The sequence below is a fragment of the Trichechus manatus genome, unplaced genomic scaffold (genome assembly GCF_000243295.1).
Source record: "Trichechus manatus latirostris isolate Lorelei unplaced genomic scaffold, TriManLat1.0 scaffold00041, whole genome shotgun sequence".
Lineage (NCBI taxonomy): Eukaryota > Metazoa > Chordata > Mammalia > Sirenia > Trichechidae > Trichechus > Trichechus manatus.
The window spans coordinates 7,127,278-7,148,174 of NW_004443977.1; the positions used below are offsets into that span (position 1 = coordinate 7,127,278).

Here is a 20,897-nt window from a genome sequence, read left to right on the forward strand (position 1 = left end):
ATTTAGGCCAGAACCTTACACAGAGAAAACTTACACGTAACATAAATATTAGCTAAGAAGCACCTTGTGTACTTTGCAATTAAACTTTCTGTAGTGTCATGTGGTTTCAGGTTTATTTTTTTGGGAAGAGATGATGGACAGGAGAGGACAATTATATAATAGTAGCCCAACTCTTTTCCTGGTGGTAGAGGTGGGATGGTGATGGTGATACTTAATCTAATCTACAGATTAAAGCCTGTGAAGGGAGGAATTGCCTTTGCCAAACTCCCCACCCCCAACAAGGATTAGTAATACTAAACACAGTGAAGCCAGATTTAGTGTTCTGTTGTTTGGTGCAACCTCACTCAAAACCTGACTTACTCAGATCTTTACAGAATTTAACCATAAACATGATTTTTTCCTGTGCTGTGAGGTTGGTATCTTTCTGACTCCTAGAGGATTATAGTCCAGCTGGTGCTCATTGCTTGGTCATGTTTCAGAAATAAACTGTTGGAAGAACTGCTATGAGTCAAACCAGAGGGGTCAGCCATGCTCCCCCACACCAGGCAGGGACATTCTCTAATGTGTGATGCTGGACTCTACCTTCCAAGGAAATTTTTTTTTTTTTTGAACAATTATTACTTTCACAAGAAAAAAAAAAAAACCCAGCATTTTTGAAGATAACCTTGGTGCTCTCTGGTGCTTTCACAGAGACATGAAAATTTAATGAAGACAAAGAAAATAAAAATAAAATCTGATTCACATCTGCTCACTTTATCTTTGAGGCTCTCCAAAATTGCTTTGAAAGCTATTAGTTTGCAGAAAAAAAAGTGAGTGTGGTGGCTGTCTTATATGTGTGTAATGATAGTAATATGATACGTACCCTAATGTCTTGACACTTTCCATGGACCCCTAATTTTACTGGGATACCATTTTGGTGGACTGTTTTCACAAATCACATATTTACTTAAGCCCACATTAGAAAGCTGTAACCAGATTTGTCACATTTTCCTGGGGATGTGGAAATCCATGGTCAAAGCCAAAAAATCGTCATGATTAGGACACGGGTAAGATGAGGCCATGGTGGAATGGAAGGTGGTGGGATGGAGGGTGAGACTAGGCACAAAGGATATCTAGATGAAGTCGACATGGCCCTCTTGTCACTAGTTGGGCTCGCCATCTAGTGGAAGAAAATAGGTTTGTAAATTAATTTCAAAAGGGCTCTAATGGAGATATACAAAGCCTAGAGGAATGGACATGAAAGCAATGTCAATGTATTTGAATGGAGGCAATCCAATTTTTGCTCTTAGCGAACACCTAGTGAACCTTAGAGAAAAAACTGGAGTTAAATACCATACGTGAGCAATTCTGTTAGTTCATAGTTACCTAATCTTCATGATGAATATCAAGAAGGAAGACTACATTTTCTAATTGCTTAGTAGACATAATATCCTGAGTTGAATAAACCACACATTTGACCCAGTGTGATGATACTTATGATTCCAAGACAACTTGTCTATTTATATTAGATAGTACCCTTCATTTCAGTTCATGTCCAAGGGAAACAAAACCCCTATTCTCCATGACTTCCTATAAAACAAGATTATAAATCTTAGAAAGAACTAATTTCAGATGTCTTGAAAGTTTCATCCTGCCACTTTGGAATGGCCACCTAGGGCTTAGTAAACAAGATTGTTGTTGTCATTAGGTCCTGTCAAGTTGGTGCCGACTCATAGCGACAGAGTAGAACTGCCCCATAGGGCTTCCAAGGAGCAGCTGGTGGATTTGAACTGCCAACCTCTGGGTTAGCAGCCGAACTCTTAACCACTACGCCACCAGGGCTCTGTTAAACAAGATTAGTGGTCAACATAAGACATTTTCTCTTCCTCAACTTTATTTCTCTTACATGAATACAAACCATTTACATGGAATTTTTTTTAAATGGTATTTGATGTGAAGTGGTGGAATATGGTACCATCGCTACTCACATCTCTTTGGGATATAAACCTCAATTTCATATTTGTACACTGTTAAGGATTTTAACTAATTTTCCCAATTGCCCGTATAACCAGTTACAGCTTGCTGTCAGAGAACACAGCCTCTGCATTTTTATTTTGTATAATGCTTACGAAGTCATTGCTCCTGTAGTTCACTCTCAGAGTGATGTTAAACACATTCCAGTAACTGAAATTATAATTTCAAAATAAAGTTCTTTACTTGCCTTTATTCCAACTACTCTGAAGCGGATGCATAATCTACACTATAGCAATACTTAAAAAAAAAAAAAAAAAAAAACCCTTGTTTCAGTTATTGCTGTGTAACAAGCTACCCCAAAACTTAGTGGCTTAACATAACTATTGATTTACTTGCTCACAATTCTGCGATTTGGGCAGAGCTTGGGGGAGATGTTCTAGAGAAACGACTCGTCTCTGCTCAATGTCTTTAATGCTGAGACAGCTCCTACTGGGCTGGAGGATCACTCCCAAGATGGCCTCAAGGCTGCCAAGTTGGTGCTGGCTACTATCTAGGCGTACTCTGTGCTCAGTGATCCTCCATGTGGCCTCTCTTCATGTGGTTAGGTTGGGCTTTCCTAGAATGGCAATCTCATGGTACATTCATACATGGGGCTGGTTTCCCCCAGAGAGCAAAAGCTAAATCTACCAGGCATTCTGAAGGCTTTGGTCCAGAATTGGCCATGTTTTGCTGGTAAAAGTAGGTCACAAGGCCAGCCCGGACTCAAGGGGAAGCGACAACACAAGGCTGTGAATTCTGGTAGCCACGGCTCATTGGGAACCACCAAAGTAAGAGTCTGACATTCCTCTATTCCTGTCCCATCCATTTCCCTCATATGCCACAGTGGCTCCCGCATCTCTCTCTACCTAAAATCCCTCCCCCTGGCCATGGCCCATCAACCTCTTGTGCTCTCCTTTCCCCTTTTCAACTAATTCTGTATCATCAGTTAGCTGCCATTTTAGTTAATGTGCTTGGCTGCTAATCTGAAGGTTGGAGATTCAAGTCCACCCATGGGTGCCCTGGAAGAAAGGCCTGGCGATCTACTTCTAAAAATTAGCCATTGAAAACCCTGTGGAGCACAGTTCAACTCTGACACACATGGGGTCTGCCATGAGTTGGAGGGCAACTGGTTTCAGCTTAGTTCCCACTTTTCCCAGTTTCAATTTCCAAGAGGGAGAAAATCTGATTGGATTTTTTTTTTTTCAGTTTAGTCAAAAGTTTGTGGACGCTCTACAGGTTGCTGCACCCTTTGTTCAGTCACCTGTGAACTTGTACGTCATTTGGCAATAGCTGTTTTTGTGAAGCGTCCAGCTTGAGCCCATCACCCTCAAAGGGGTGGGCCTGCAGGTGGGTCAATTTCCTTTGAAAAGAGGTGGTGAGCACGTTCAAAGGCTAGAGCAAACCCGTTGCGAAATAGATTCCGACTTATAGCGACCCTATAAGACGAAGTGGAACTGCTCCATAGGGTTTCCAAGGAGCAGCTGGTGGATTTGAACTGCCCTCCTTTGGGTTAACGGCCAAGCTCTTAACCACTACCTACGTCGGGCACTGTGATTGATAGCTGCCATTCCTAGAACATCTACTTAGGCTGGTCTTCTGAATTAAACTTCACCTTCCCGCTTCCAAGCTAGAGCCCCTCCAACTTATTGGAAGCTCCTTAGCAGATAGTTCCCCTCCTCCAGGTTTCTCTATATGCCATTTCCTCTGCAAAGAATGCCCCTCCCACTTTTGTTTGCCTGTCTTATTCTTCCTTCAGGACTTGGTTCTGTGGTCACCACATTTGTGAAGTCTTTCATTATCCCCCATTTTACAGAACGAACTGAGACTTAGGTGGCTTTCTGGATTCATACTCAAGTAGATCTAACTAACTCCAGAGCTCTAGCATAGAACGCCTTCGGCGCCTCCCCGAAAAAGAGCAAAAAGGAAGTGAATCCGGCGGAGTAGTTGAGTGGAGGGAATCTGCGCATGCTCAGAGCTCTGAACCCTGGTTTCCCCCGCCCCTTCCAGGCTCAGCTGTAACTGGCCCGTACCATGGCGGCCCGGCTCGGAGTTCTCCGGAACTGAGTTGCGGCATTGCAGGTTCCCTCCCGGAAGATGAAGCCGAGGCTGCGGGGAACCGGCAACATGGCACCGCCCGGGAATAAGGTAGAGAGAGCTGTCGTCTTGGGCCTTGCCCATGCCCGGGATTCAGAGAGAGCTTTGGGGGCAGGAAGCGTGGGGTCACGGTGGTGATAAGAAGTAGGGAGAGAGGGGAGAGTCTTGGTGGTGGGCTGGGTCAAGAGGGCCTGGACAGAAGGATGCTCTATAAGAAGAGCTGTGGAATTTTAAATCCGAAGACCTGAATTTGAGCCTCGCCCATTCTCCTTCTCTTTCCTGTCACGCACTACTCCCACGCACTCCCCCTCATCCCATTTCCCTCCTCTTCCGGCTACCTCCCTCTTCGTCCTCCCCCTTCATTCCCACTCCACTTTCTAACCCACATTCTCCATTACTTATCAGACCGGGCTTTTCAATCTGTATGAGAATGGAACTTATCACGATAATAAGCACCTATCCCACAGGCTTGTAAAACTTTAGAGAGGGGCTTTCTGTGAGTAAAAGAACTTGAAATGTAAAGCGTCATATATCTACCTTAATCATAATTTAATATCTTTCAGTTATTGAAAGCTTACCGTACGCTTTATCCTGGTCTCATTTAATCCTCACAACCACCCCATGAGGTGGAAACTGTTATCCCATTTTACAGGTGAGAAAATCGAGGCACAGAGAAGTGATTAACAGCAATAACAATAAATTAAAAAAAAAGTTCAATTTTGGCAAAGAGTGGTAGTTTTTTCTTAGGGGTCACCAGAGGGAAATGTGGTTCTAGGGAGTTATTCCGTAATTGAACACATTGGTGTTGGTGAAGAACGTTAAATATACCATGGACTGCCAGAAAAATGAACAAGTCTGCCTTGGAAGTACAGCTAGAGTGCTGCTTTGAAGTGAGGATGGTGAGACTTCGTCTCCTGTACTTTGGGTGTGTTGAGGAGGGACCAGTCCCTGGAGAAGGACATCATGCTTGGTAAGGTAGAGGGTCAGTGAAAAAGAGGAAGACCCTCAATGAGATGGATTGACACAGTGGCTGCAGCAGTGGGCTCAAGCGGAACGATTGTGAGGATGGTGCAGGACCTGGCAGTGTTTCATTCTGTGGTACATGGGGTCGCTATGAGTCGGAAGCGACTCGATGGCACCTGAAACAACTACTACTCTACACTGGGCCCTATACTAGGTACCTGGTATACAGGTAAACAATTTGAATTTAAGCAACTGATCCTTATTCTCCTTAACTCTCCACTGGGAAATACTGATCAAAATGATTACAGACTGGTAAGGATGCTGCTCACCTTCTCTGCTCCTCCTGTTTCCACAGCTGAAAACTTTGCTCTAGTGGAGCAGCTGTTTATGGCAGGTGGACTTGAAGCAAAATTCTAACAGCCTGTATTGCTACAGTATAGAAATGAAGAGCTGCCGTGTTGCCCCGTTTGTTTTTTTTGGGATTCTTTGTGCTGCCAGAAAGGAACTTGAAGTATTCTAGAGTCCATTTTTCTGCTTCCAGACAAGGAGTTCTATTTGTAAAACCTTTTGGTGCCATTTTTTGGATACCTGCTTCCTGGCAAGAGACCTTTAGTCCTCAGCTTAGAGTTTTCTGGTTTAAAATTGCTTTTATGAGCGTGTTTTAAATAAATGCATCAGCATTTATTGGGCTTCATTGGGCTGGACTTGGCTCCAGCCTGCAGTCTGGGTTCAGATCAGATCTGCTCCCAGGGATTCATTCTGGGGCTTAGGCCCAAGGATTAGCAGCTACCTGGAGCATGCTCCTCTCCTGGCAGAGAGTTTCTAACTGTCAGAAAGCGTCAAGACTATATAAGGATTCTCCAGAATGAAAATATATGTTATATATACATTTTCCACCAAACATCAGTTACATGTTTTGTGAGTGAAATAAGCAGTGGACATTTCTCTGTCTTTCCCTATCACCGTTACTAACATTTTCTCAAACACCCTTTGGGACTTTGTTTCTAGGCAGCTGTTGTGCTGTGTATGGATGTAGGCTTTGCCACGAGTAATTCTTCTCCTGGTGAAGAATCTCCATTTGAACAAGCAAAGAAGGTGATGACCATGTTTGTCCAGCGACAGGTAAGTTTCTGATCGGCCTTGAATGTGTAGCCTATGCTTTAACTGCATTTTGCCTCTACCTACTGATGCAAGATACCAACCGCCTTACAAGGTCCAGACTCAGTGTTTTTGGGAATCTAGAGAGTTTTCTTACATATACTCACACACAAGTTCAGCTCTCACTAGAGTCTGATATTTTTTCCTTTCCATCTTCTAACCCCTCCACTGGATATTACAGTTTTTGTTAGAAACAAGAGGCATATAAGTAATTTTTTAAAAGTACAGTCTCTGGAGCCATTTGACCTGGTTTTGAATCCCTGCTCTATCATGTTCACTAACCTCATGACCTTGAATAAGTCATTTAACTTCTTCGTGCCTATTCCAGTTGTAATAAACCACTCCAACACTTAGTGTCTTAAAACAACAGCTTTTTTTTTTTTTTTTCTTTCATAGTTCTGTGGGACAGCTGGGCTCAGCTAGCTGGTAGTTCTCTGTTGGGACCTCTCATAAGGTTGCAGTTCGATGGTGGCTGGGGCTTGAGTCATCTGAAGGTACAACTGGGCTGGATGTCCAAGATGCCTCACTGTCATGGCTGGTAGTTGATGCATTCTGTCAGTGGTAAGCTCACTGGAGCCATCCACCAGAGCATGTACATGTGGCCTCTCCATGTAGCTTGGGATTCTCAGTAGGGTGGCTGGTTCTGAGAGGGAGTATCCCATGAGTGAGCATTCTAAGAGACTGTGCCTGCATGAGTTCTTACGACCTAGCTTTAGAAATCCCAGAAAATCACTTCTACTGCTTTCTATTGGTCAAGCAAGTCAGTACGGCCAGCTCCGATTCAAGGGAGGGCACTGGGCACTGCTCTTGTTTAAGGAGTAGCTTGTGTATACAGGGAGAGAAGGAATTTGTGGTGGTCTTTTTGGAGCCTACCTACCACAGTGCCTCCATTTCCCATGTGTAAAATGGGAGAAAATAATAGTACCTATCTCATAAGGTTGTTTTGATAAATTAATGAGTTAATATAGGTAAAGTGTGTGGAACAGTACTTGGCATATTGTAAACCCTGTATGAGTGTTAGCTATAATTATTACTGCCACCCCTTCCACTTGATATGACTGCCACACTTGCTAGGTCTGTGAAGTCCTGCTTCATCCACTGAGTACTGTTGCTCTCTTCTGAATGTTGCCATTTCCACTGAGCACTACTACCTCCCACCAGTCATTCTAGTTTTTCACAAATTCTGATGACCTGGAGTCCTTGAAGTATCAAAGTGGAAGAGAATGCCTTTAACCCCCTTTTCAGTTATGGTAATTTGTGTTGGTAGTATTTAAGTAGTGTTGTTGTGCCCCAATGTAGTATAGATTTTTCTCCCTTTCTTTCCAAAAAAAGTGCTCTCTTTTTTTTTATTTTTGGCTTCTTCCCATTCCGTGAGAGTCTGAGTGAACCCAGAAAGATGGCAGACAAAGCCTGGTGACAGTCCCATGCTACACTCAAAGTTTCCCCCCCTCCCGTAACTGAGGTTTTGCTGTTGGAGAAAGACTACCCTCCCTTGAATGAATTCTTGTCCAGGAGGTAGATAGGATTCTGGCTGGTTGGCCTCACCAGTTTGCTGGACATGTTTGAACTTCAGTAGGTGACTGGGACCTTTGTTCCATGTACAACTGGGAATTATAGCTGGAATAGTGAACAGACTTGGGGATTTAACAGACCAAACAGGTGAAAGGCGACCGTTTCATTCTTTCCCCGTGCGGTGCTCTTCTCCATTGATGTAAAAGGCTTATGTTAGTAATTAGGTGGGGGCGGAACTGCTGTTTGTGTCAGATAACTGTTTTTTGTTTTTTCCATTTTGTTTATGAAAGCTTTCATAAAAGAGACAAATACAGAAAATAATATAACTACCCAAGGTTTCCCATTGTCTAGCACTATACAGTCCTAATGTTTTACCATACTTGTGTGATTTCTTTTTTTTTCCTTAAATAGAATATTACAGATACACTTGAAGTCCCTTGTATATCTCTCCCTAATCCTGTTCTTTCCTCAGAATTTTGGTAATTATCATTACCATGCATGTTTTATACTTTTGTCAGATAAGCATATCTTCATAAATAATATTCAGTATTATAAAAGTTCTCAAAACTGTATATATGTGATATCATATGGTACATATAATTCTGCAGCTTATTTTTTTTCTCAACCTTATGTTTTTGAGATATATTTATGGTGATGAATGTTGTGCACATTTATTCATTTTTACTGGGGTATAATATTCCATTGGATAAATATTCCACAATGTATTTTTGCATTCTCCTATTGATGTATAGTTTCTAGTTTTGCCCTGTTATAAACAATGCTGAAGTTCACTTCCTTGTCCATTGACTCCTTGCCTACATGTTCAGGAATTTCTCTAGGCTATATATACCTGTAAGTGGAATTGCTGAGACATAGGGTATGAACCAGCAATTTTTTTTTTTTTTAATCCTTGGAAAATTTAAACCTTGCATAGTCATTCCAAAAAGACTGACTAAAATCTTTTCATAGTTTTCATTGAGTATTAGAATCTGATTTGGGTGGAAGTCATCAAGGGCAGTTACCACTGTTCGTATTATCCCTACCTTAGCTTGTGATGACATGAAGGATGGGACCTGTAGTCATTGGAAAAGTTGGCTTAGAACCTGGGAATTATCCTTGTTCATCAGGTCCATGGTTCATCCAGGTCAACGTTCTGGTTTTGACAGTGGCCTAAGAGACCCACCATAGAGAGGCTCCCTGCAGATTAGGTACCTAAAGGCTTCCAGTTGGTAGTAATATCATTTTCAAACTTCTAACATTTTTCTCTAGGTGTTTGCTGAGAGCAAGGATGAGATTGCTTTAGTCCTGTTTGGTACGGATGGCACTGAGAATGCCCTTGCTCAGGCAGATCAGTATCAGAACATCACAGTGCACAGACATCTGATGCTACCAGATTTTGATTTGCTGGAGGACATTCAAAGCAAAATCCAACCAGGTTCTCAACATGCTGATGGTATCCTTTTTTCAGCCAGAGAAGACTCTTAAGAAATTTCCTTTTGTCTGGGGAATCATAATCCAGTTTGGGGAGGCTTTCTCAGAGTCCCAGCTATGATTATATGGATGGTTTGGGCTCTGAGGACATGGAGGAGATGCCTGTTGGGATTTAATGTGAAGTTAATCCGGTGCCCCTTCTCTACACTGGTGATCAGGATATTGAGCTATTAGGATGAATAGAAAGGGGAAGATAACTAGGGGGCATATATTCGTATTGATTATGTACAGAGGGTTCAGTGGTGGTGATGGTTAGAAATGTTTGCAGGTAGAGAGGTAGAGAAAAGATATCTTTAGAAGAGTATAGCATTAGAATTCTCCACTGTTTTTGAGATGGGGGATTTTTTTTGGTGCCAAAAATTAGATTGATATCCAAACTCAGATTTCCAATTTCTTCCACTTGCCCGTTAATTTTAAGAAGTTATTTTTCTAAATGGAAACCCTGGTGGCGTAGTGGTTAAGTGCTACAGCTGCTAACCAAAAAGTCAGCAGTTTGAATCCACCAGGCACTCCCTGGAAGCTCTGTGGGGCAGTTCTACCCTGTCCTATAGCATCACTATGAGTCGGAATCGACTTTACGCAATGGGTTTATTTTTCTAAACAATTAATAGTGCCATCCCTGATCACTGGGAGGTGCTGTTGTGCTGGAAGTGACTTGCAAATACTACATTGTGGCTCACTTTGTACTTAATATTCATCAAAAAAGTGGGCTTTTGATACTGTAAAATGGCATCATGATTTTTGGTTCAGTGAATGGAATGTGGTAGATTAGCTTTTGTTTGATTTTCTTAGTTGTGTGTCAGGATGTACATATGTCAGTATGCACTAGTGAAATAAACTTTGGAACAAGGGCACCTGGGCAAGTACTTTTAATCAACACATAGTCAGCCCACAGCCCACAATTTCTAGCACTGTGGACTTTGCTGGAAAACAGACATTGCTTGTTCTTGGAATAAAGGGACTGTGCAGCACCATCTTCTGCCCTTGACTAGCTGAGTCCTGGATGCACTCGTCGTGTGCATGGATGTGATTCAGCAAGAAACCGTGTAAGTGTTTTAACTGAAGAGAGTTGGAAATGGGCCTTTCTACAAACATTGAAGAGTTGATGCAGTCATTACACTCTGATTCATTGTTAATCAAGCAGCATGTTTGTGTGTCTAAAGAAACATTCGACGAAATTCAATGGCTCTGTTCAACCTCTGTGTTTCTTTAAAAGTTTATAGAAGACAGGGCTGTACTTGATGGGAATTTCTCTGGGAGAAATAAACCTTTGGCTTATTTCAAGTTCTTTGCTATAATGACTTAAGCTAATTACCAAGAATTTTTTTTTTTTTAAATAGCAACGGGTATGATGTATATGTAAATTAAATAAATGCATAGTAATTCTGGCCAGCTTCCTTACGCACTCCTAATTTAACTACACACATGCTTATGCACGTGCGCGCTCACGTGCGCATCCCTTGCCTGTTAGGAAAAGCATCTGCACTAAAATCTCAGGCCTAAATCTTTATTATCATTTCCCACAGTTTGTAAAATTCTGCCTCGAGTCTTGTGTATGGAATCAGAGCATTTGGAAAGTGAACCCTTTTAAGGCTTAAGTTAGGGCACACTAATAGAGTTCCTTGTTTACATGCTGCCATTATGCTCAGAAATTTCACCCAAGATGTTAAAAATATGAGCTATATTAGGGTCGATTATGTGTATAATAGATCTTAACTGAGCATCAACAATACGTGAATGTCTAAATGCAATAGCATTTGTTAATGGTATCTAGATTCATTCCTTAGCCTCTCTCTAGCTTGGTGACAAAGTATTTGAATTTGTAGAATGTGATTTAGGAGAATGATTTCTGAACATGATGTTTCTGTCTTTTAGAGGAAAGAAGTTTGACAAGAGGCATATTGAAGTGTTCACTGACCTCAGCAGCCCATTCAGCAAAGATCAGTTGGATGTTATAATTCATAACTTGAAGCAGTCTGGCATCTCCTTGCAATTCTTGTAAGATCCTAAGAGTAAAGTATGTAGACAAATCCTGTGATCTCATAATGAGGGCATAAATGCAGTGAGTGGAACCCCTGTATAAAGTTCTTGGTTCACAAGAGTCTTCTCTTTCTTTTCTCAGGTGGAACCTGTCACATCACTGTAGTCAGCAAACATTTACTGATTACTCTCTATGTCCTAGGAACTGTCCTGAGTTTTGGTGATAAAGAGATGAAAGGCATAGTAATACAGAGGAATTTAGCTCAGTTTCAGACCATTTGTTCACTGTTCTTGGGGTCACAGAATGAGGAATTAGAGGAGTCTTTTGAGGACATTCAGTTCATCTCCTAACTACATAGAGGACTTTGCCTAAACAATTACCAGATTGATAGATGGCTTCTTTTCATAAACAGCTCTAGAGAACTGTAATCCTACAGACAGTAGAGTGGAGAGATGTATTTTTGGGGTAGAGAGAAATGTCAACTTGAATATCAGTTCAATACGTATTAATGTTTATTTTGAATTCTGTTTTCATAACTAAAGTCACTTTATTTAGGAACAAAATACTTCAGGAACATTAAAAAAATTTAACTTGCTCAGTATATTTAGAGATGGGGGATTCAAATTCAGGGGGAAAAGATGTGTATTTCACAGTTTGTTGGAGAGAGAGCACCCCCCACCCCCCACCCCAAATAACTTGAATTTCCTCACCAGGCATTTACTTTCTCTAGCTTATATCCTCCCTAACAGAAAGTTCTTTTTACTACATTAATCCTTCCTGCTGCGTTTGAAACCGATTTCCTTTTCTTCTTTTTTCTTTTTAAATTGTGATTTAGGTGAAAGTTTATGGAGCAAATTAGTTTCTCATTCAAAATTTATATACAAATTGTTTCATGACGTTGGCTGCAGTCCTGCATCGTGTCAGCCCTCTCCCCCTTTCCCTTACCACACCAGGGTCACTGCATCCGTTCATCCAGTTTTCCTATCCCCTTCTGCCTTCTCATCCTTGTTCCTAGGCAGATGTTGCCCATTTGATCAGTATACTTGAGTGATCTAAGAAGCACGTTCCTCATGTGTGTTATTGTTTGTCTTATGAACCTGCCTAATCTTTGTCTGAAAGGTGAAGTTCGGGAGTGGCTTCAAGTCTGAGTTAGAAGGGTGTCTGGGGGTCATAGTCTCTAGGATTACTCTAGTCTCTCAGACCAGTAAATCTAGTATTTTTTGTGAATTTAATCATTTTTTTCTACATTTTTCTTCTGCTCTGTCCGGGACCGTCTATTGTAATCCCAGTCAGAGCAGTCTGTAGTGATAGCTGGCACCATCCAGTTCTTCTGGTCTTGGGGTCTTGTAGGCTGTCGTTCGTATGGTCCTTTAGTCCTTTGGACTCATTACTCACTTGGGTCTTTAGTATTTTTCCCTCTGCTTTGCTCCGGACTAGAAAGCCGATTTCTTCTTGTCCTATTTTTGGTGAAATCAGAGTGATGATAGAGGATGTTGAATTATTAAAGTCTTTTGGGAACACTCATTTTTCAAATTGAAGGCTATACCGAGAAGCCTCCAGCTCAGAGTGGTAAGCCTTTGGCTCCTTCACAGTACCTGCCGTGGGGAATTATGAACCTTTCTTGCATGTATGCACCTCGTAAGAGTGCTGGGGGGCATCTTGCTTCTGTAGAACTGTAGAAAAATAGTTCAGAATAACCCATCAAACTGATACTTGTTAAGACGGTACGTCAGAGAAATGAAGGGCTTTTTAAGTGACACTTCTCTTCTTACTGAGTTGAGGTTTTCTCACAACTTCAAAAGCCCCGCACAGCTTCTCATCCTTGTTCTTAATCTCAGGATAACCTTTACATGGTTGAAGCATACCGCACTTCTGTCCATATCATTTTAAAGGGCTACTTTTTGGGTATGAGCAATATAGTAAAGCATGCTTAAGAGGGAACTTAGCTTTTTCTTTGACTTGCTTGTTATTTGATCAGTTGTGTTTTTTTCCTGAATCATAACCTTTCTTCTTGTGCTGCAAATCTCCGGCAAACAGGTGGAGTTTATGGTTTTATTGTTTGGTGTATCCCATATATGACTGATTGTCCTGGTAGTACTAAAAAGACACCAGCAGCCCAAAGAAGCACTGAGCTCTCAGCAGGCTTGTTCGTCAGACGTACATCTTAGTTTCTAGTGACTACTGAGAATGTTTATTTCTGGTCTAATGTAGGGCAAAAACAACTGTTATAACTTCTTTTTTTGGAATAACTTACCGACACTTTTCTTTTTTATGACTTTCTTCCCTTCTTCCTGGTTGATGCTATGGAAACAGCCATAATCTGATACCAGTGTGCCATTTCCTGCTCTCTGGGAGCTCATTATCTGATAGGTAATGCAGGAGAAGCAAATTTTTCATACTAAGTATAAACCCAAACCAATCTGGTTACCATGAGTCAACTCCGACTCATGGCGACCCCATGTGTATCAGAGTAGAACTGTGCTCCATGGGGATTTCAGTGGCTGATTTTTCAGAAGTAGATCACTGGGCCTTTCTTCCAAGGCACCTCTGCATGGACTCAAACCACCAACCTTTCAGTGAGCAGCTGAGTGCTTAGTATACTTAGAAAAAAAATTAAACACAAGGCCCTAATTATAGCAAATAAAATGATAGAGAAATCATCTTAAAAATAGCAGTTCACATAAAGATGACCAACAGGTAATCTCAGGTGAACTGAAAAGATTGCTGAATTTTTAGCCTTTTAGTTTTTCAGGGGCAAAGTAACGTAGTGTGGGACATTGGAAAGAACCTTGTTCTCGAGTCAGGTGACTGAGTATTCTGTCACTTGTTAGCCGTGGGGCTTTTGCCAGATTATTTCATCTTTATAGAGAATTGAGATAGAAACCTCTGTCCACCTAATATGTAAGGATTAAATAAGATTATTTATATGAAAACATTTATAAAGGGCCATATAGAATTTTACCATAAGAAGTATGTAATTGGATTATTTTTCAGTTTCTATATTGATTATTGACTATCCGCATGACTGGTCATCTCAGTCTAGTTTTAGTCTCATTTCAGTCAAACAACTGGAGCAAAACACAAGAACAAAACTGGGTTTTATCTATTTTTAGCAGTTAATTGGTATTTGTATAGGAATTCTATATCTATAGTACTAATGATAATCATATTTGGGTTTTATGAATTTTACACACATTTTCTTATTTAATCCTTATAATCACCTTGAGGGATCATTGGTGGGAATTTATTTACTTATTTTGTCTGCCTAGAATAGCACCCAATCTTTTTCTAGGAAGCAGTCCTTCCTGAACTCTGACCTTGTAGCCGAAATGAGGACTGTCGTCTTCTTTTAGATCTGGCTCAGCCTGCCATTCATTAGTCAAGTGGTAGGACATCTGGCCCAAACTAGGCCAATCAGAACCCTTTCCTGTTTCTCTTTTTTCTTTTTTTTCCCCCTTGAATTAGATACTAGAGAGTTAAACACTCAGTCCCACCAAACTAGGCCAATCAGAATCCTTTCCTGTTTTTCTTTTCTTAAATTAGATACTAGAGGGTTAAACGCTCACCCCCTCTTCGTAGTGGAGTTGGGCAGATGCGAGCATGAGGTGTTCAGAGGCAGTATGGAGGAAGCCAGTCAGAGAATGAAGGCAGCATGAAGACAAGGGAAGATGAGATCTGGAGAGAGAGTGTGAGAAGGTCAACTGTTCCTTGTAGTCATCCGTAAGGCCACGTGCAATCCTGATCTTTTAATTATTTGATTATTTAAACCAATAAGTTCCCCCTTTTTACTGTATCAGAGAGGTTTCTGTCACTTGAAACTGAAAGAGGATTGACTAAGGTAGGTAGGTGCGATTTGACAGCTGAGAAGTACGAAGCTCAGTGAGGTTGACTGATGTGCTCGTTTTCACGGAGCTAATGAATGACTGTCATAGGATTGGAGCCCTGCTTATTCTTTGACCTTAGAACTTGTCCTTTTAACTACTGCTGATCTTATCCTAATAGCTTGCCATTCCCACTTGGGAAGGAAGATGGAACTGGGGACAGAGGGGACGGCAACTTGCTCTTGGACCACCATGAACCCTCCTTTCCTCAAAAAGGAATTACTGAGCAGCAAAAAGAAGGTATTGAGGTGGTGAAAAGGGTGATGATCTCTTTAGAAGGTGAAGATGGGCTGGATGAAATTTATTCCTTCAGGTAAGAAGCGAGAGCATTGTTTAGAACTTTTTAGTCATACCCATATAAATATCTCTTTTGATCAGAAGTCTGCTGTTTGCTTTTCTGGACTACTTCTTTGATTTGGCAGTTAATATTCTGAGTTTTATTAAAGAAATGATGTGCCAAACCTTCTCTCCTTCCTTTTAAAAACTTGCGTGATTGGCACAAGGTTCCTAATTTATTTCCAAGACCTGTGTCAGTGAAGGGAAATACATAGATACGGAAGAGATTTAATAAATCCAACGTAAAAGATGAAGTAGTAGATTTTTTTCTTTATGCTAAACTTGAGGCACATTTCTTGGGCCCTTCCCTTTTCATATGCCTGCAAAAAAATTCTTGATTTTAAGTGATACCATATCTTGGATACCTAATATCCTCTTATCCTCTGATTTAGGTTTTAGAGATAGCATATTGTGATAAGGAGCCCTGGTGGTGCAGTGGTTAAGCTTTTGCCTGCTAACCAAAAGGTCTGCAGTTCGAATCCAAGCCACTGCTTGGAAACCCTATGGGGCAGTTCTGCACTATCCAGTAGGGTCACTATGAGTCAGAATCAACTTGGCGGCAGTGGGTTTTATTTGTTTTGTTTTCGTTATATTATGATAAAGTAGCTCTTTAAAAAAACTGTTGGTCACAAAATATTTTGGTCAGGTAAAACAAGCAAACAAAAACAAACAACCCCCAAAGTGTAAAGAATTCCTAGCCTGCTTATTTCATGTGGATGTTGTAAAGGCAAAATGATTTATGAAATGTGAAAGCCTTGAAATACCGTGTAAATATAAAGCCAACTGCTTTATTGTTGGTTGAAACTGGACATGCATTTATTTTGAGCATGTCGAATAGTATGTGCTTGGGGGGCCTGATTTGATAAAAGCAACAGTACTTAACCAAGCAGTATGGCTTGTGCAGGTTCAGATTCTCGGGGATAATACCCCTTGATGTTCATGAATCAATTCCAGTTTATCAATAAATACACAAAATACAGGTAGTTTAAACACAGTTCTTAGATTAAGTAAAATTTCAACAATTAGAACTTTTTTGAGTAGCTACAGTATATATCTGCTTTAATTTTTTTTCAACCACAATTTTTAAATATTTCTGATGAGCTGTAATTGAAAAGTAGTACCTCCTGATTTTCTAAATATAGACATTCTTGGAAAATTATAGGCAAATGGAAATTTTGGAAATGGAATTGTAGTTTCATAAGGGGCTGCTGAAGGAAATCGGTGAGGAGTCCTATAAAGTGAAGTTTCTTTTCATACTGCAAAGATGTGTTTCTAAGCTCTTTTTCATTCAAATTTGAACATGGTTTACTCTAAAGAGAGGATATATGCCTTAAGCTAACATAGTAACCATGATATAATCATGTATTGACCTATAAGAAAAGTCACAGGCCAATACAAATTATATTAAAAGTTTATTTTTTTCTGTAGTATGTCATAGCAATAGGTAAATTGCTGACTAAGCATTGTCCTAGCAATTTGAAGCTACTTTAATTGTAGGTCAGCTCTGGAGATGTGGACCATAACTGCACCGCCCCATACGGTAGTCATTAGCCACATGTAACTGTTTAAAACTAATTAAAATTAAATAAAATTAAAAATTTAGTCCCTCAGTCATATTAGTCACATTTCAAGTGTTCATAGCCACATATGGCTTGTGGCTTATCCTGCTGGATGATGTGGTTAGAAATAGACCAGTTCCATTATTGCAGAAAATTGTATTGGATAACTTGACTTCTGGTTGGGGTGATTCACATCTACTACAGAACTGACCCAGTTGTTGTTAGTTGTTACATATTGAATACCGGTCCTTAGACCCGCCCCTGAAACAGAATCCAAACCTCATGTTGGTTTTAGACCTGACTGATATTTGGGCTTGTTTGAGACCTGTTAGACCTGGTTCAGAACCATGCATTCCCCAGGAAAACCAAAGCCCAGGTGTACTATAAGCTTTGGTAGAATGTCTGTTATTTGTTGTAAATTATTTCTTAAAATTGGAATCTCTTGAGGCGTCTCTGGTCACAACTATGTGGATAATATCAGATAATTCTCTTTACCTCTTTGTAGATCTCTTCTTTATTTGTTCCAAGGAGATAAGTCATAAAGTCTGGACTGTGTGCCTTGAGTGTGTTTAGACGTTAACTCCTTTGCCTCTTATTTTAGTGAACACCACAGATTCTGTCTCCTATAATCTTCTCTATTGTGTTTGATTAGAGCCCAGATTAAAAAAAAAAAAGGTTTGATCTTCTTCACTTCTGATCAAATGAAGTAGTACTTTCTACATTGTGTTTGCTTACCCTTTCCCCCTAGTAAGAAATCTAAAGTTATTTGCTTTACCTTAAGGTTAAGACTAGATATGGACTACTAAATTCCTTTTTCCTCTAGATAATCTTTATTTAACTGTCTATTGCATACATGTAAAAACGTATTAGACCTTTTATTTAAGACAGTTGGAGTTAACTAATGAATTGTAGAGTTGTGAGTGGCAGTGTTATAGGATGGTACCCATCCTCTGATGTTCTAGAGCAGGAATTCTTATCCTCAGGTCTGTGGTTTTCAGGGAGTTGGTGAACCTTTTATGTGGTGTACAAACTAATTTATCAGTGTGCATTCGTCATATTCTTAAAGGTGTCCTTGGTGCTGAAAAAAATGTCAAGAACCACTGGCTGAGTAGAAAGAAAAGCTTGAATAGGGGAAGATGGAGATGTTCATTTTCACCTGTCAGTAAAGTAATTCAACTCCTTGCTCCTAAGCCAATTGTCTTGTGTTCTGGCTCTCTCCCAACTTGTAGTTGTCATTTTCCTGCCATCCCCTGCTGTTCCTTTCTTTATGATCAACAACAGCTCACTTATTCTAGAAAATAAATGCATCATACAGCACAAGTTAACACTTTGAAAGCGTTGCTTTCACTGTATGTTTTTCTTTATTAAGTGAGAGCCTGAGACAACTGTGTGTCTTTAAGAAAATTGAGAGACGCTCTGTGCCCTGGCCTTGTCAGCTGACCATTGGCTCCCATTTGTCCATAAAGATTGTGGCCTATAAATCGGTAAGTGGTAGGTTCACATTTTTAAAAGAAATTTAGGACAGATAAATATGCTTATATAGGTAACTGACAATTCAGGTGTGGGTTATTCAGCACTGTAATTGCTGCTTCTGTAACTGCTCCCCCTATTCACTGAATCTCTCTTTAGCTTTTTCTGTAAAAGTATCCTGGGAGAGGAAGTTTTAAGAATTGTTTATAATAGAATTTGATTCCCACCTCTTTCTCTTTCTCTTCATAAATAATTGAGAGTTAATCATGAGTTTGGGCCCTTTTCTTTTTTTTAAGAAAGAATGTGAAATGCATTAAGTTGTGGCTTTGTAGTAGCATAGCAGAAATACAGATATGCACCCGAGTTAAAAGGTTCAGCATTTTGGAGACTCAGTCACACCTAATTGAATTATTAATGATTTGGTAGTAACATCATCTATGAAATATCAAAAAATAGTGAGTTGTTACTGTGAAATTGCATTTTGTGATAGTTGTTATGTTTGTACATAAAAGAACGTTTTAAAAAACGAGGTGCTTTTGGTGATTATTTGATGAAATTCCCGTATGATTTGGAGCTTGGTCCATGCCTCCACGTGAACTTCCTTACCTTTTTTTCTTATAAGTGTTCAAAATAAATATATAGAAACATTTTAAATATACAAAATAAATGTACAAAACCACGTGTTTATATATTCAAATGTTTTTTCTATATTCAAGGACTTAATTCCAAAACACATAGTTGTTGTTGTTGGGTGCCTTCAAGTCAGTTCTGACTCATAGCAACCCTGTGTACAACAGAATGAAACACTGCCTGATCCTGTGCCATCCTCACGATCGTCATTGTGCTTGAGCCCATTGTTGCAGCCACTGTGTCCGTCTCGTTGAGGGTCTTCCTCTTTTTCACTGACCCTCTACTTTCCCAAGCATGATGTCCTTCTCCAGGGACTTTTCCCTCCTGATAACATGTCTAAAGTATGTGAGATGTAGTATCGCCATCCTTGCTTCTAAGGAGCATTCTGGTTGTATTTCTTTCAAGACAAAACACATGGTACATCCATGAAAACTGTGGCGGTAGGTTTTTTTTATTTATTCAGGTTCCATTAAGTCCTAGAGTAGTATCCCTAGAAATGAGAATGCAGCCCCTTCCCTTTCTTCTTTTTTCTGGCTTCATTTTCAAATTTCCATGTTGATTATGACTACTGATAGATTGCTCTCCCTTTTCTGTTAGAAAACTGATAACAAAATGTATGGTCTCCCTTAGGAGGAATTCATTTATTTGAATGAGTTAATGTCTATTAGACAGTCTGAGGAGTTTGTATAGGAAGTGCCTACGTCTAAACAAAATATTAATATTTATCTGTAGATTAAGGAGCCCTGATGGCACAGTGGCTGAGCACTCGGCTGCTAACCTGAAGGTCGGCAGTTCGAACACACCAGCCACTCTGTGGGAAAACAATGTGGCAGTCTGCTTCTGTAAAGCTTTACAGCCTTGGAAATCCTATGGGCCAGTTCCATTCTGTCCTACAGGGTTGCTGTGAGTTGGAATCGACTCGACACCTGTGTGTTTTGGTGTTGAGTTGTCTGTAGATTACCTTGGGGGGGAAAAGAAATGTAGAGACACTTTGTATCCTATTATGAAATGAACCAAGAATTCCATAATAGGCAAGAGCAAACAAAACAATGTAGCTAGAGTAAATGTTCTGGATTTTTCTGTGTGAACCAGAGAGTATATTAGGTTTTTTTTCTATCTGTCAGAATCATTAGCTTTCTATGTTGTCCCTTTATTTTTCTTTTGGAAATAAGATTATACAGGAGAAAATTAAAAAGACTTGGACAGTTGTGGATGCAAGAACCCTAAAAAAGGAAGATATTCAGAAAGAAACAGTTTATTGCTTAAATGATGATGATGAAACTGAGGTTCCAAAAGAGGATACTATTCAAGGTATGCCAATAAGAGTTTTCACTCTTGCCTAGAAGAGATTTTCTTCAAGATGATATGAGGCACATATGATTTGTATTATTATTGATTTAGATATATTTATTTTTCTGAGTTACAGAGATGTAGCAATTTGAGGGGATAATGAGGCCCTAGATCCTTTAGCTAATCTGCTGGGTCTTAGGATGGTTTCCAGGAGTATACGGTTATGTGGGTATTCTATCTCTGTGTTTTAAATGTCTCAGCTGACAGGACTTCATACTTGGCTTTATTTTAAAGTTTGAAGTTCATTAGCTAGGTGAATGCTTATTTTAATGTGGTTGAAGCAATCTTTTTTTTTTGTTTACTCTGTTTTCTTTTTGACTTCCATGGTGATTATTCTTTTAATTGACTATTTAAGGTCTATTTCCTGCCAAATATGCTTCCTTAGGAGCCCTGGTGACAAAGTGGTTAAGAGCTCAGGCTGCTAACCAAAAGGTTGGCAGTTGGAATCCACCAGCCATTCCTCGGAAACCCTATTGGGGG

The 20,897-nt window shown here is 40.0% G+C and overlaps 1 protein-coding gene across 3 annotated transcripts in view; it reads left to right on the forward strand.

The window, feature by feature from the left end:
• Positions 1 to 4,006: 4,006 nt before the first annotated feature.
• XRCC5 (X-ray repair cross complementing 5) overlaps positions 4,007 to 20,897 on the forward strand; it is an 89,987-nt gene continuing 73,096 nt past the window's right edge. For 2 of the 3 annotated variants that reach the window (XM_004376381.2, XM_023731275.1), the window contains exons 1-8: positions 4,007 to 4,137; positions 6,058 to 6,171; positions 8,989 to 9,172; positions 10,208 to 10,256; positions 11,086 to 11,208; positions 15,194 to 15,385; positions 18,337 to 18,451; positions 20,240 to 20,378. In XM_004376381.2, the coding sequence (XP_004376438.2) occupies positions 4,087 to 4,137; positions 6,058 to 6,171; positions 8,989 to 9,172; positions 10,208 to 10,256; positions 11,086 to 11,208; positions 15,194 to 15,385; positions 18,337 to 18,451; positions 20,240 to 20,378 (967 nt within the window). In that variant the 5' untranslated portion in view covers positions 4,007 to 4,086. Of the gene's footprint in view, positions 4,138 to 6,057; positions 6,172 to 7,700; positions 9,173 to 10,013; positions 10,257 to 11,085; positions 11,209 to 15,193; positions 15,386 to 18,336; positions 18,452 to 20,239; positions 20,379 to 20,897 lie in introns of those variants that run through there. The other variant, XM_023731276.1, reaches the window with a different exon arrangement.